General features: G+C 32.7%; 1 protein-coding gene across 1 annotated transcript in view; it reads right to left on the bottom strand.

Annotated features, from left to right (window-relative positions):
• Positions 1-215: 215 nt before the first annotated feature.
• Positions 216-16,743, bottom strand: part of LOC122523131 (bestrophin homolog 15) — a 74,735-nt gene continuing 58,207 nt past the window's right edge. The window contains exons 5-10 of the mRNA XM_043644739.1: positions 10,648-10,886; positions 5,638-5,769; positions 5,462-5,569; positions 4,862-5,122; positions 4,523-4,781; positions 216-3,534 (exon numbers count right to left, since the gene is read on the bottom strand). Of these exons, the coding sequence (XP_043500674.1) occupies positions 2,477-3,534; positions 4,523-4,781; positions 4,862-5,122; positions 5,462-5,569; positions 5,638-5,769; positions 10,648-10,886 (2,057 nt within the window). The 3' untranslated portion in view covers positions 216-2,476. The remainder of the gene's footprint in view (positions 3,535-4,522; positions 4,782-4,861; positions 5,123-5,461; positions 5,570-5,637; positions 5,770-10,647; positions 10,887-16,743) is intronic.

Genomic DNA, 16,743 nt, shown 5'->3' on the forward strand with positions numbered 1-16,743 from the left:
TTTTTTTTTGATCTAATAAAAAATCATTTATAATGTTAAAATAAAATATCAATACTTAAAAAAAAATTTATTTTATTCTTGATTACATATAATATAATAGGCAAAATATAATATGAAACATTTCTTTTAACTCTTTAAAAGAGACGATCATATATATCCAAAACTAACAATCGCACTTTCTCTTTTTATTGCTTGAAATAACAATTATCAGGCGGTGCGATAATACATAGACGATTTATTTATGTATACATATATATAAAGAAATACTGCAAGAGATAAATATCTACAACACGAAACACTCCGCTCGCTATCGGAATTTTCGTAAATGTGAAACTTTCGGTTTCACGACGAACCTTTATTAAATACAATAAGACATGATCGCGTCGTAAAAAAATATTTATTTGTTAAATCATCGATCGCATCGTTCGTTCGATATAAATAACGACAAGAAATATCTTCTTTAGCTTTTCGTGCTTTCACGAATTATCGAGCCAATTAAAGAATTGGCAATAATATTTATAAAACTTGTCAACGTTTGATCTTGCGTGTATTAAAGAAAAGCTATGTTACTCATTTATACCCTTCTATTATAATTAATTACATGTCATGAGTTGTATAGCAAGGAAAAAAATCGTCTACCGTCACTACTTACAAATACACACATACACGTACAATATAATTTTATATTTTGCTAATATCGAGACATCGGTCGACTCGTAAGACGATATTTTTAATCTGTTAACTATGTATACATATGTAATATGTTTGCCGTAAGACAAACTTATGCACGTTCATCCGATCACGATATTTTATTTTATCGGTGATTGAACACTTTGTCTGTTTTAATTCTGACTCTTCGTTTTTTTCATTATCGTGCAACTATAAAACGACTGTTTAAAAGTCGTAAATAAAGTTTATTATAGTTTTATGTATAGGTTGTCCTAAAAATCGCTGTACCAAGCTGAAAAATTATACATTTTTTAAATAAAGCCGCAATTAAGATTATGCCTTAACACGAAAGATCAAATTTTGTTATTATGATATTAATTTTATATTAATTTTCCTCTCTCTTTTCCTTCATTCGGTAAAGCGACTTTTGGAATACCCTTATATACTTTCATTTTATATTATATATTATATTATATTATATATACATCATATTTTGAATCGTTGACGATCTCTCTTTATTTCGTATTTCATTTTTGAAATACTAGCAAGATCTCGTTGACCTTGAAAAACAATAACTTTTTCTATCTATCGACTCGTCAAAAAACAAAAGTAAGATTCGATAGGGATATACAGGTTTTAAGAATACGGCTTCTACAAAACCTCGATAACTATACAAACTGTTTTATACAATATTTCTATATGGCATAATCATTCGTGTATAGTTATTAATACGCGAAGAAATGCATAGAAATTCATTGTTCTCTAATATGACGTATACAAAAGATTCGATTTGAATGTCATTGAATAAATATGGCAATTGTCTTCCTATCGTGAAAAAAAGACGACTCTTTGATTGGTGAAAAAATGCATACTTCTAACATCAGTTGAATTTCATTATATTATATATATGCGTGTGAAATACAATTCTATCATGTATCGTATAATATAAATAGGTATGTATTAAAATTCATATCACAACGACGAAATACGCAAATGATCATATATTTGTGTATACCATAATTGATCAATTCTATATTGTAACGCACCGGTATTCACACTATTACGGTTTATCCTAAACATGGTGTATGATTTACTTCATTACAATTCGTTTAAAATTAGAGTTAAAGACTTTTCCTACTTATATTTCAGTGTCTATTCTAATAATTACTTTGACAGAAATCTAATATAATCGTCATTCGCTTATTCATACATCATGCGGCAGACCAAGACTGTGCTTTACATTCACGCTAATACATTATTGCACATGTGATAAAAAATATACACTTTCGTGTTATCAATTTAGAATATGAAATTAATGTTGTTTTATTCTAAATACTTTTATACTTGTACGATTCAAATACATACGCGCGCGCACACATATACACATACCCACATAACACATACATCTTCGTGTTTTTCTATTATAATTTTTATTATAAAGTTCAAAACTTTAAACTATGTCGTTGAGTGTTTCTAGTATTTATATGCACAAATAGAGATAGTATTTACAGGATATTGACTTGATTCTTAAAGTCACTTTCGAAATCCAAAGCATCATATGCGAGACAATAAATTGTATTCCTAAAACAATAAATTCATAACAAATAGGCTCGCGATCGATGCTGTTTATAAAATGATTTTAATGGTTGGACTCCTGCCAAACCATTAATACTATGTACAAAAAAAATCATAATAGTGGACGGATGGGAGAGAAGATGAAGATAAATATCTTGTCTTTTTAATAATCTTAAATTCTCGAATACATTAAAGAGGAATCAGGACAAAATCTGATAAGGAATAATTTCGGTCAAACATAAACCTCACCCCTTTTGCTAGGAGTGGCTGTTGTCTGGTTTGACACGACCGGTGTTGCTGTTATCGCGGCGTTATTGCAAGAAGCACTGCTGATCTTCCTCGAGGTTTCCTGATTACGTTGCTGGTTGTTTTTGGTAAGTTCATGACCGAAACTATTAGTCCTAGGTCGTAGGTCATGATTTGGCGAAATTATCGCAAGTCTATCTAGGTTAGGATGATCGTTTCTACTTGAGATGGAAGCTGCTCGAGTTTCTCTCGGTTGAAGACCAGGAGAATGAGGCAATGACATACTCCTGTCTTCTCTTGGCTGGACAACGGGTGGTCCAGGTAAGGAAGCTGATCTTCTGCCACGTGGTTCTATCGCTGTTTGTAAGTGACTCTCTTGTGTTGTTGGTAATGCTACGACATAGCTTAATTTTTCTGGATTCATCAGAATCGGTGAACGATCGTTGTAACTGTCGAATGTAGGTGAACCACCGTTACTAATATTGGGACTAGTGTTCTCGCCAATTAGTGGAGTACTTCTTTCTTCTTGTTCCATGATACTCTCACTTCTACTACTGGAACTACCACTTCCTGAACCTTCTTCCTCGCTACTGTTGACCTCCGTCAAAGTAGCTTGAATCGTATTATTGTTTTGAATATTCGTGGGTCTGTAGGAAGATGCTGATGTCGTTGTGACTAGACCCAACTGTGTTAGCTGACTCATTGTTACTGGTGTCAGAGTAACAGGTGCCACCAAACCAGCGCTCGTCAATGTTGGCGATAATACTGCTTGTGCCAAAGCAGCTGCACCCGATTTCGCGTTCGATGGTGTCCCCTCAGTTTCTTGAATCGGTGAAAGGACCACCTGGACCACCGGCAAGTCGGTAGTATAATGACCATTCGCTGGTATGACGCCAACGACGCCTGCGCCGATGTTCGCCGTGTTGCTTGCTGACAAAGCCAATCTCTGTTCACGATCGACCACCTCCTTTGTCACGTCCGGAGTCGGTATGCGTGGCCTGTTCTTCAAGGACACTGGCACCGAGTTCAATTTCGTCATCGTACCTATGATTAAAAATAAGTTAGCTTTCTAGCATTTCTTTTAGTTCCGTATTAACCGAGGACACTTCCTCGAACAAAATTTCGATTAAACAGAAGAATCGTACGTATTTTCTAGGAAATATATGAGCATTCCATAAGGAAAGTTAATGACTACCAAAGAAGCTTTTACGAGCAATTGCATTTACACAATGTCCAAAGCAAAGAAACTTACAATTTTTCCGTATTCTGTCCTGTCACCATTGAACAGTAGAACGAACGCGGATGATTGTTTGATTATACCGGATCGCGCATTCTTCTTCTTTCTCTCAATTTTTTTTTTCTTTTTCTTGTTTTTTTTCTTCATATTAAAGCAAGTGAGTGGAAAAAGAAAAGAAAGAAGCACAAGGCCTCGAGTTTTTTCTTTCGAGGCACGTGGCAAGTAATTGCGGAAATCGATGAGGTTATACAAGGTTGTATGGGTGTATGAATTGCGTAATTCGCGTTCATACGCGGAATTATAGAATAGACAATATAAAGAAAATTTGCGAATTTAACTTTCCGCCGAATATTACTGTTACAACTACTGCAATTGATTATTTGATGTTTCTTTATGAAGTTGGATCGACGGTATTGTTTAAAACGATCTGGTTACAATAATATAATACCCTTTCTGCACGCGTTAGAACAATGCTAACAATATACTCGAGACGAGTCAGAGACGATTACGTAAAAGACACGTTATTGTCCTCTGAGTGGCTTGAAAATAAACGCCGCGTTATACTGAATGGCTCGTAAAAACAAGAAGCTGCAATATCATCAGCTAACGTACTTCTAACTTATGATCGTTCCTCTACACTCAATGATTAGTTTAATCGACGTTAATTTTCTTATTTTTTGTGTGTATATTTAATAATTATTAATTAATGATACATTACATCACTCTTGATAATAAAATGTGTAAAAAGAAAGATTTAGTTATTAGATATTCTCCTATGTTACATAAAATACACACCTTGTCTACCCATCCGTTGACTGCGGATACTTTTACGACCTACGAGACGGTCATATAGCGACATTTTTAAATTTGGGTTAGTTGTTGTTGGCAAGCCTCCTGTTTCAGGGCTACTGTATACGCTGTTGTGACGATTTCGAGCAAAGAAACCACCGCCGCTGCTATACGTTGTCGATGAGCTACGCACAGAACCCATTCGTGTGATTTGTCGTTGAAGCCAATTCTTCCTTCGCTCCACCAATGGCGTATCTACGCTTTCCTAAAAGAAATCAAATATTTACAATGTTCAATGAAAATAAGTAAAATAAAGATCAATTTCGGATAATCAATCGCACTCACATAATCCGCATACATGTCGTCCTGATGAACTTTGCGATGCTGCACGTGACTATGAATTTGTGTTCCCATCATCACGTTCGCGTAAAGAGCATCACTTTCCTTGACCTTGTAATGCTCCGCTGAACCTTTAGGTTCTTCTCGTCGATATTGTTCGCTTGCTACAGTGTATGGAAGATCTCGAGGAACTACTTCGTCCCAATATTGATCTTTCAAGAGTTCTGGATGTTCTTCGTGCATTTCATCGACGATCATATATCCAGCCTAATCAAAGAATTTTCTTAGTTTTCATATTAAATTTGTTTAATTATATTTAAGGGCATATAGTACAACCCTGGATCAATCTATTTTACAACGCCTGGTCATTTGTCCTTTTTATTTTCTATCTTTTATTTAAATACTACAATGCCTTATATACGTATGTAAAAGATTGTACAAAAAAGTTTGACAATTGTCAATTTAATCGATCTGTTTGTTTAAAGTTAATCGTTAGTAATTTCATTTTAGAATGTTGATACTCTCCAAACTCATTGCGCTCCTATTCTGATATCTTAGCCCAGAGCCGGCCTTAATATTCAACATGGAAGAATTTTAGACACTTACTTTAATGTGTCGATCAATCAGCCAATTTAATTCGATGTCATCGTCGTCTTCACCGAAAGGATTTATAAGAACTTCGGCAACTTTTAGCCATCCAACATAAAAACAGAACTACAAACAAATTTAACAAATGAAAATATTAAACAATAATAAAATTAAATAATGTTATTTGTTTATACCTGGAGAGCTGTGAAAAAAGGGAAATACATGTCAGGTTCCTCGTACTTCCCACCACCTGCTTCAGTACGTTCGATAAACTGTCTACCGAGTAGAGCCGAGAAAAAATATGCGTAAAGCGACAGCGTAACTACCTGAAAAGTAAACACAGTCACACATTAATAAGCCCGAGACATCGGAAATGCGAACGACTGAACAAAGCTCTTTGTTAAACTATGAATTTTAATAATTGTTTTATTAATTGTTATGCTTGTTTTTGTACACTTGTCTGATGAATCTTTCGATAAATCATTTTAAATCACCTCTATCAACGTGTAAGAAGTGCTATACTTTAGTTTTCAGGAATTTTTATTATTCAATACAAAATATTTTTAACCCCTTGGCCCACACGACACCAACCGATCGCTCGAGCCGTAGTAAACAAGAAGCTTGGTCACGCGTTGTGCTATTTCGCTGTTTAAAAGAACAAACGAAGTCTCACGCTGAACTAAAGAAATTATCCACTTTTGTTAGAAATAAATGATAAAAACAAAATTCTAATTAAAAAAAAATACTTACATTCCAAGGAAAGATACTTGATGTAAAATAACTTCAATCGCTGATTCAAATAATAATACGCGGTATTTTATGCAAAAATTCCTAACCACGAGCGAGACTCGTGGTTTTAGCTTATGGCACAAATTCTTTACCACGAGTCAGACTCGTGGGTTCTGATTATGGCACAAATTCTTTATAACGAGTCTCGCTTGTAGTTATAGGCCAAGAGGTTAACCCTCCGCCGGTAAGGTGGATTTTATTAATGCCCTCGTAAGTGGATTTCTTCAATGTTATTAGTATTTAAAAAATCTGACAAAATTTATTAGTACTCTTTAGGATCTTTAGAATATTGTTTAATAGTGTATTTTGTTAATTACAACTTCAAATTAAAAATAAACATAGTTATTCAAACATAGAATTTGCCCTAAAGATCTATGTTGCCGATATAAGGTTAATATATGAGTCGTTCACAAGCCAAAGCGATTATCTCAATTATTTGAATTTATGGAAATTTTAATGTACAAGCACTGTAAACTTTTTATACTCATAGTAAATTTCTTTGATAATTTACTTTAGGATCACAAAATAAGTTCTTTTAGGTTTGTAAACAATAAGCAATTTCTTTCAGAAGACAATTTGATAAACTCCATACTTTAATGCAAATCATTGCAATAATGAGATTGTAACGTTTATAAGAATTTAGTTTAGCAATCTTTTAGTATAAAGGTATCCATTTATGTGAATCCGTTATTAAAAATTTTGTTCAAAGAGTCGCCATATGTAACGAGAGCCGAGGTGGTCATTTTGCCGATATAATATTCAACGGATAATTCTCATCAGTACTAACAACATTGATATCAATAAACATGAACATTTAAAAACGACTCGTTTTCTTTTTCATTGATTTAAAATTGCAGTTCTTATAATTTACCTTATAAATGAAATATTATAATTTGTATATTATATATGTAAGTTTTGTACACCCGATACAAAAAGAAAATAAATGCAATAATATCGTTGGCGACTGTAACGTTTAAAAAAAGGAATCGACCCGTATGAATGAATATCAAGGACAATAAGCAAGCCTTTCGCGACGAAGGCCATCGGAAAACGGTAGTTTATGCAAAAGCAAGAAACATGTTCTCTCTATGTAGCTACACGAGAGACAAAGAACAAAAAAGAAAAGAAAAAAAAAAGAAATAAGCCATTCGTTCGGTAGGAATCGAAGTTCGTCGTTGTACGCGACAACGAATTTAACCGATTCCTCTCGAATGTGCCGTGAAATGGTCTCCTCAGGCGTGACGTATCGCCGCTAAATTACTGGCCAACTCCCTGTCGACCTTGACCATGCAACGTGCATCAACTTCATTATGTATGTACTGCCAACTGTGTTTATTGTTGCCTTTTACACTCTGCGTGTATATAGCTTCACTAAATTGATGTATAAAATAAATTGATGACATGCAAATTTAATCCTTTACTTTTATTATCATTCTTATTATTTTTTTTTTTATTATTTCAGAAGCAAATAGTTTACTTTGAGACTCAGTATTAAAGAAAAAGAAAAACGAACTATTTTTTTATTACGAAGGAAGCTTTTTAATTAAACCTAGGTTGTAGTCCATAAAGTTAATGTCTACCAGAACTAAAATTTCAATAATTTTTAAATTAATTAAATTTCATGAAAATTCATAAAATTATTTGTAATAATCCTATGGATAAAAATTTTACATAATTTATTCTATGATTTATCTTATACCTAATATAAATAAATAATAAGATTGATTTATTTTAAATTTTTTGATTTACTTTACCGTCATATAATTATTATCACATTGATATATTTTATTAATATTAATATAGTCCTTGATTGCACCGGAGGAGATACAAAGTCGTGCGAAAAATGAAAAAATCAAAGTACTCGTTGTGCAAACGCGTACAGTGAATGGTGAACATGGAAAACAGACATTAAACTGTTCTGTAAACGTATTATTAAACGGAATGCTGTTGCAGTCGGAGCTCTTACATTGTAACCTTCTTGCAATTTCACCAAGCATAGTGAAAATAATCATAAAAAAAAGATAAATAATTAGAATAAAGAATTATAAGAAAATTGGTTCTAAATTTTATTTTAGTCAAATCGAACATAACTAAAAATGTTTCGACAATGATAAGAAAAATGAGTTAACTGTTTAAGTAAGGTCTCGTAATGGAAGACAAATAAGTAGTCAAATACAAACGTAATACGAATAAGGAAAAAATATTCATGTAAAGTATTATGAAAGTAAAAATGGCAGTTTCTAAAGTACATACATACGCGTATAAAAGAAGTAATACTCTAAAACGTTGTTTTATATTGATTGTAAGTTCGAGCCACTCTTGTATAAGTATTAACGACCGATGGAAGATTAAACAGCGACGTAAATCACGAAATAAATGATTACATTGAAGTGCCGTCGTATTGCTTATCTCACAGCAAGAGAAGCTTTATCGGGGAAACAAGTAAGAAAGAATACGTTCCTTGCGTACACTGGTACGTAAAACTTTTCTCTCGGTGAAAAACAAATGATCGGTTGTTTCATATTGGTCAAGCAATAAACACTTGCTATTATCTTAATTACTATTGTATCGCTACCGTATAGTTAGAATCTTCGATTTACATGAAAATCAAGGATCGAATAATCAAGAATTTCAGATTGAACGAATGATAAAATAACTCAAATATTCTTTTTGATTCGCAGGAATGATTATTCTGACGTAATAAAAAAAAAAGATAAATAATAAATTTATCGCGCACAATCCTAACCTCTTCAATAGTTGACGAATTTGATAGCCTGACGCGACTCACGTAGAGTCGAAATTACATACCAAGCCGTCTCTTTAATACCGCGAAAATAATGGCACTTGTGTTCAACAATTAAGAACGTTAGGTGATGAACAATTATGTTTGCACAACATCGGCGTACATCACGTAATTGCGAGTACGAAACATTTTGTCTTTCCGGGAAGGGAATTTATCATTTTAAGGGTCACTACGACTAAAGATATACTTTGGAAAATTACTCGCAAGGACGAGTTTTGTTAAAAAGGAAAAAGTAAAAATAAAAAAGGTAAGATAAGTTATTAGCAATTGTGAAACGTTTTCGAGATATGCGGGGATTGAAAAAACAAAGAGAGCTCCATTGATCGGAAAAGAATATAAGAAAAGTGTATTTAATTTATTTTTTTATTTTTGTTTTCTCCGCGATGTGTTGCATCCACGATAAGACGCAAAACAGTCGTAGTATTTTCGATGCAATAACGAAGTAAAAAGTTACGTAATATAAATCATCTGTTGAAGACTTGGAAACTATGGATGCAGGTAATAACGAATGTCAGAACTCGATGAAGATGTTCGCATCGAACATTTGACATCTGTCAATGACGGTGGACAACAGCGTAATAGGTACGAGGATGCCGCTACTTACGCGATGAGTTAATCATACCGAGAATAATTATTTTTTATGTTTCTTTTCTTATCTTAGAAAACATGAAAAAAAACACTTGGATTCAACCTATTGTGCATTATTTTCAAAAATGTTTAAATAAATGGCAATTAATCGATTATGTAAACTGATAAATCAATGGTTATATATTTTCTTCAGCAGTTAATTTCAATTTAAGATTTATGCACGTAAAGTATGTTTTTAATATATTCTATTGGATAAAGAGAGAGAGGGAGAGAGAGAGAGAAGAGATATATATATCAGATATTTCTCTTATTTTCATTTCTAATTAAAACTATGCGTAACGCAATATGTCATGTACGTTCTTGAAGTAAATTGTTTAAGAATATTAAAGTAGTTTTGAGTATTTGTAACGTCTTTTGTTTTTCGATTGCTGCAATTAGTCACGCCAAAAATGATCCTTACGTTTAGAGAGATGGTCAATTTTATTTATGTTACCTTTGGAAATTTTGGAGTTATGAATTATGTTATTATATATTATAATTTTTAAAATCGAAAGATTGATAAAAAATGTTATCGCTTATGGAAAGGCTAGTTTTTTTATATTTTTATCAATGACAAAAGTGATGATTAATTTAAAAAATCTAATAAGTCTGAGAATAGTTAGAACATTTGTAGATTTAGATTTTCTTTTATTTTTAATAATTTGTCCATTTTCATGTGTTTTTAAAAATACTGATATTTTATTATTTTTTTTTTCGTGAAAATTAATAGAAACGAAAAAGTGTAGATTATTTTATGACTTTTAAGTCTTGAATTCTTTTCGTATTTTTAATAGTTTTTTCAATATCACACGAGCTTTAACAAAAAATACTCAAATTTGATTATTTTTTTTTTCACTAAAAATCAACAAAAACAAAAGATAAAATTTGAGAGCGCGAATATAAAATTTACGGAAGAAATGAACTTCTCTTTCAAAATATACGTGCCAGAAAGTTGGATAGTTGAATTAAATTCGAGGCTACTAACCTGAGTGTAAACGAGAGGAACGCAAACAGTGTCGTAACCGATCAATGCGCCAAGCCTCTTCCGGATGTCGCTGAGCTCGACAAGGAGGGTTTGCACTACTTGATCACTAGTGATCAAAGCTTCTTTTCTTGCCCTATTGATAATGTTCGTGGCCCAGACAAGTGGCATCCAATATTTGGACATCGCTGCTTTTTTATTCATCATCTCGAAGATTTTTTTCTCTGACTCCATCATTAAACCTGGAAAACAAAATATTTTTTACTTTCAGTTAGAAGTTAGTTTTAGAAGACAACTAGAATTCACTTATTTACAGCCATTTTGCAACAAATATGTTTTATATCAATTATTACGTAGTTTCGTCCGAAGAATTCGAGTCTGCTTTTAAAAATGTACTAGTACGTCAGGTTTTTGAGTAATTTAGATTTTTTATTAAAGAGTAATGTCATTTGAATTTTCAAAAAATCGAAAATATTTTTTTTATTGACCAAAATATTTCTTAGAGAAATAAATACATTAGAAGAAATTTTATAGAGATTACAAATTCCGAAATGTCTATTTCAGGAATTCTTGGAGGTTTTTTCACTGAATTAAGCATTCCAAAATTAAAGAGTACAACTCTATTGCAAACAAAATCTAAAAAAAAGTATAACTTCAAAAATTGAATTTTGTTGAACAGTGTAATTTGTCGTAACTCAATAAATTTTGGAAAGGAATGCGATAGACGTTAAGGAATTCACGAAGGTACTTATACAGATTGGATTTTATAGGGAGACACATTAACGACCATCTTCGGGCCAGAGCAAAAACAATCTTAAAAGTCATCCCGAGTATGTTAGAGCGTCGCAAGTACGGCCGATCGATATCAGATAGGTTAACGGGAACTTGGTAATTTTTCTCGAGGGCATCTTTTTATTGTTTGATCAGAACTGCTGCGTTCTATGTCGGCTTACATAGCCGTAACTAAGTCTGGATCGTTCACTCTTCGATGCTCCTTCCTTCCCGGTAGGTAAATAAAGAAAGAAAGAATGAAAAAAAAAAACAGAAAGGAACGAGTACTTTTTCTCAGGGCCTGTTATCAAATAACTCGAGGCATACCTAGTTGTATCTTAGAAGAGTTTGCGTTCCTTTAAAAAACGATCTGTTATAGGAGAAGAAGAAAAAAAATTGTCGAGACGCGTTGATATCAACGCCGACGCCATTGATCTTACTTCTTTCTCGTCACAGAGAAGACTAGTGGTAACAGGTACAGGTAATGACCTTAGGGTAAAAACTCACTCGACATAATGTGAAGAAAACATTCTTGGAAATTCTGCGTTTGTCAATCGATCTTGAACATATTATTACTTTGGGTCGTTACGTGATATTCATTTTAATTTACTTTTTATTATCCGAATTTTCTGTTATCTGAATGTTTTGATATCCTACGAATTAAATCCTCGTGCTGTTTTCGATAAAAATAAAAATATAAAGTTACAAAATCGAAAAATGATTTATTTAGAAAGTCTTCTTTTCAATGCTTGATAATTTACGCAACTTTAACAAGCCGTATCTGTATTGTATTACTAATTACTGCATTAATTTTATTATATACTATATTTATTATGTATTGTATATTATATCATATAATATTTGTGTTGAATTTTTTTCCCTAATTTTTTAGAATAATTTAAATATTTTTTGTACACGTAGATATATACTGTATTTGCTATGCGTGTTTGGTAGTTGGCAGCATCCTTACGATTTGAAGGTAGGTGCCGCCACTGTTAGTAATTATCGATAAAAGAATGAAAGAGAAGAACCATCTCGGGAATTACTCGCATCCATCGTACGGGCCAATTACGAAGGAAGAACTATCATGCTGGCGACTAGGATCGACGAAGAAATAAAATTGAAAACGGACGCTTGGCGCCAGCCGTGAAGATATCCAAGTCCCGGAAGTCGTCGAGATCTAAGACGCCATGAAAGAAAGTATGATCTAAAGAAGAAAAGTTTTCTTCCAATGCAACAAGACGAATTCAATTGAAATAAAATAAACTACGACAGATCGTTAACGTTCGTTTGTATAATTTAATATCCATAACAATAATAACGATATGTAATAATATCAATAGTATAATTCTATTTTTGTATTTAAGGGAATACCGTGAAAGTAAATTACTATCAAAGATTTATTTATGATTACTTTCGCGCCATTTTATGAGTCTACTGCTAATTTAACGAGTTATTCCTTCTAGATTTAATTTATGAGCCATCCTTTACCATGAAAATCCGTTAAAAACGGTGCAACGTACAGTGACTCCTAAAAATATTTGCACACTAACAATAAGGTATAACCAATTATATATCTTTATATTTCGTTTTCTTTTTAAGTCCCTAATTACATTATTATATATATTATCATAAGATTATTTGTAGAGTAAGTATTTATGTAAAACATGCTGGTAATTTCTGTCGAACTCATATATGCGCTCATGGTCTATACTACTAGCTTTATTTGGACGGATATATACGTCCATGGAGTTCAAAGGGATAATACGTTGACACTAGACTTCTATTAGAGAGATATCGGTTACTTAATCCCACTACTAACATACGCTAAAGCAAGTAAATCGACGCTAATTGAGAAAGCGTCTGAGCACGTGCGTCGATCTACACGACACTGTGCATAGCGATTGGGGATTGAACGATTCGAGACTCTCGATAAAATCCTACTCGAATGGCTCGGTCATTTTGACCGCGTTCAACGTATCCTTGAAGAATTTGCTGAAACAAGAAATGTAATGTTGTTAAGCATGGGAAAAAAATAAAAATAGATAGTAAAGGGTTTAAAGAAGTTTTTTATAAATTCATGCGTCGAGATATTCGAATGCAATTCTGGAATTGATTATCTTAAATGTTACGTTCTATATTTCGAGATCTTCATCTTTATTTTTAATATTACAATAGGGAGTCGATTATATGAATAAATAAAAATTAAGCAATTTTTTATTTAAACGATTAATATTTATCTTTAATCACACGATTCTCAAGAAACATAATCTCTTCGAAATCGAACTTAAAATCGTGTCCTGATAAAACGAAATCCGACACTTAATATGACTTATGTTAGCCAAAAAAAAAGAAGAAGAATCGAAAGAGAAAACGAAAGAAACAAGAAGAGAAAGTGCGTTGAAACTAGTCGCTCGAAAAAAGAAAGAAAATAAGAATATAAGAGAAAAAGGAAAAAGGAAGGAGACTTACATTAGCCAAGGGTGGTTAGCACTCTTTAAGATAGTCTTCTTGTGTCAGAAAGAAAAAGCAACAGGAGGATAGGAGAGTGACGAGGGGTTACGATGCTTGTATACTGATGCGTCTTCGAATAGTAGGATGAGAAACGATTTTTGGGGTCAAGAAACGCGAAGGTCCTTGCACGGCTTGCAAGGTCGGAACGAATGTGAAAAAAGAAATAAACAGAGTTCTCTCTCTCACCCTTCCTCCTTCTCCAACTTGGAAAGCATCCTCCGAAGAAAACCTGTCCTTCCGGACGAGCCCTTAATGTTCTAAAGGTTGCTTTTGCACAACGCAATTTTCCCTCACTCTACTGAATATTAATGAGCCAATGATTTAGAAAGTGATATAAGTCATTTCAGATATAACCAAGTATTATACAAGATCGGACAATAATTAGGTCTACTTTGAATATCTCCGTTATTTGTAATAATACGAAAAATGTTTGATGCAGAACTTGCATGGTATAGAGGGAGGAATCAACTGAATTTCTTAACATTATTTTTGATCTTTCATTTTTCTTCTTTATGAACTTTATTATTTCTCGACAAATTTATAATAGGAGCATTTGTCCTGCGTTCTACGTGAATACTTGTTATTGGTTTATTTTGATTATATATTCTGTTAAGGATTTTTAAAAATTAATTCCACAATTATCTGGTTAATCAATCTAACCAAAACAGTGTATCTAAAAAACGATCGTACTGACCGAATTAGCCCTTTTGTACTCCTTCATTTCATATTTAAACATTTAAAATTATTTTAGAAATTGCGTTGTATTATATCGAGCCATTCTCGACGTAAAAGTGTTAAGGGTTAATAAATATAATGAAATAAATTCGAACGATTGCTTTCAGAGTGTTCAAATATCTGTAGAAAACATACTCTTACTCTCGAGATAAGAAGTTCTTTCGAAGTGGATTCCTCGCACGCTGGAAAATCCGTAAAGTAAATATCGTATCGACTGCAGAACGAGGCGTGGTGCGTACATGTACTATACGTGTACTGTACGTGGATGGCCTGGTCAAAATGATGTCGACCGTGGCGTTCTGGCGCCGGTGAAACTGCACTGATTAGGAAATATTCCCGCGTAATTAGAGGCGAGGAACTTTAAATCGCTTTGCACGGTCTTTTCTTGTCCATGGATGCGCGTATTGAGTGTCAATTGGTTTAACTATTGCCAAGGTGAAAATCAAAGTGCTTAGGTATATTTTATTAAACGATCGTTGAATGACCTTCGACAAGTTTTATTCCAATAGGTGGACTTCCAAACTTGTTTCTATAATCTCTAAAAATCGCTACACATCAATATAATAATAATAATTATTTTTTTTGTTTGTAAGATAAATTTTTCGAAAGTTTATCATCATAATTTTCACAGTTGATTAAATTTTTATATTACGAAATATACTTTTTAATATTTTAAATAGAATAATAAGAATCATTTTTTATTAGGTTTCCAAAACGAGCATCCATTACTAATTGCTTATTACTTTTATAACATTCAATATGTTAAACAAATTATAGCAATGTTAATAAATGTAGAATATTTTTAGGACACTTTTGAAACATCCTGTATATTTTTTAATAGTAACTATCAGGTATCCAAGAACATTTGTGAGTTAAATGATTAAAAGTGAAGCGTTAATTTTGGGGATCTTGGATTAACTCTATTTGGAGGTTTACTCGATTAACTCAAATTAACCCAAGTTTCAATTAGTTTTTGCGAATCATTAGCCATTTTGTTGACAAATTGTTATTATTTTTACTATTTTTATCATAATACTTTTGATAGAAATCTTTACTGGGTTTCAGCCTATTTACACCATACCTAAATTCTCGCCCCTGTAAATGATAAATTAACCTAAAAACGGTACGAACTTTCTTGGTACATTTTTACGAATTTACGAACAAATATTAATGACTTATATTGTATTCAATATGTTAAGCAAATCACATGACGATGTTAATCAAATACAAAATTCAATGTAAATCTGTCGGCAGTTCTTTGTAGATTGAATCGCGTAATCACGAATGTCTTTGAACTATTACGAAGTATGAAAGGGAAGGAACGAAAAATTTTAATCCAAACACGTACGCTTCCGAAACTTGCCATTAAATGTGTCATTAAGTCACGATTTCGCTATCGTTCGGGAAGAAGACAAGAGTTATTTACTCGACGAAGTAGAAGTATAGTTCTTTTTAAGACTCAATAATACCTTCCAGAGTTGTGCGCGCGAGCAAACGTTCGGTAGAGAAACTTACGGGAATTTCCATGTGGACAGATCGGAAATCCAACCACGTGCTCGTACTTGTGTTCGAAGCACGGAATCGATATGGAGTTGACATACATATGCACACACACACACACACACAGGCATACACACGTATACGCACGCACGCACGCATAATCGATCATGGAGACAGACACATACATACATGGATAGGAGAACAAATTTTTCGGAGAGCGAGAGCCACGTGCGCAACAAGAAATAAGTTTCGAGGTCTTCGATTGCTGGCAGAAAAAAAGAGAAAGGAAGATTCTTTGAACCATTTCATGCGTATAACTCATTTCCTTTTTTAATATTTTAATTCTTTTAATATAATATATATTTATTAGGTAAAACCAAGAAAATTTGTGTCGTTTCTAGATTTGTTAATTATGATAAAAACGGTATGAATTCTCTCGGTTAACTAATGTATATAAATGAAAAATATGTTATAATATATTTTACAATATCCGATAAATGATAAATAAATTTAAAAATAGCACGAACTTTCTTGGTTTTCCTAGTATTACTATTTAATAATTTGCAAACCTAAATATAG

This window comes from Polistes fuscatus, unplaced genomic scaffold (assembly GCF_010416935.1).
Source record: "Polistes fuscatus isolate 324 unplaced genomic scaffold, CU_Pfus_HIC Scaffold6, whole genome shotgun sequence".
Lineage (NCBI taxonomy): Eukaryota > Metazoa > Arthropoda > Insecta > Hymenoptera > Vespidae > Polistes > Polistes fuscatus.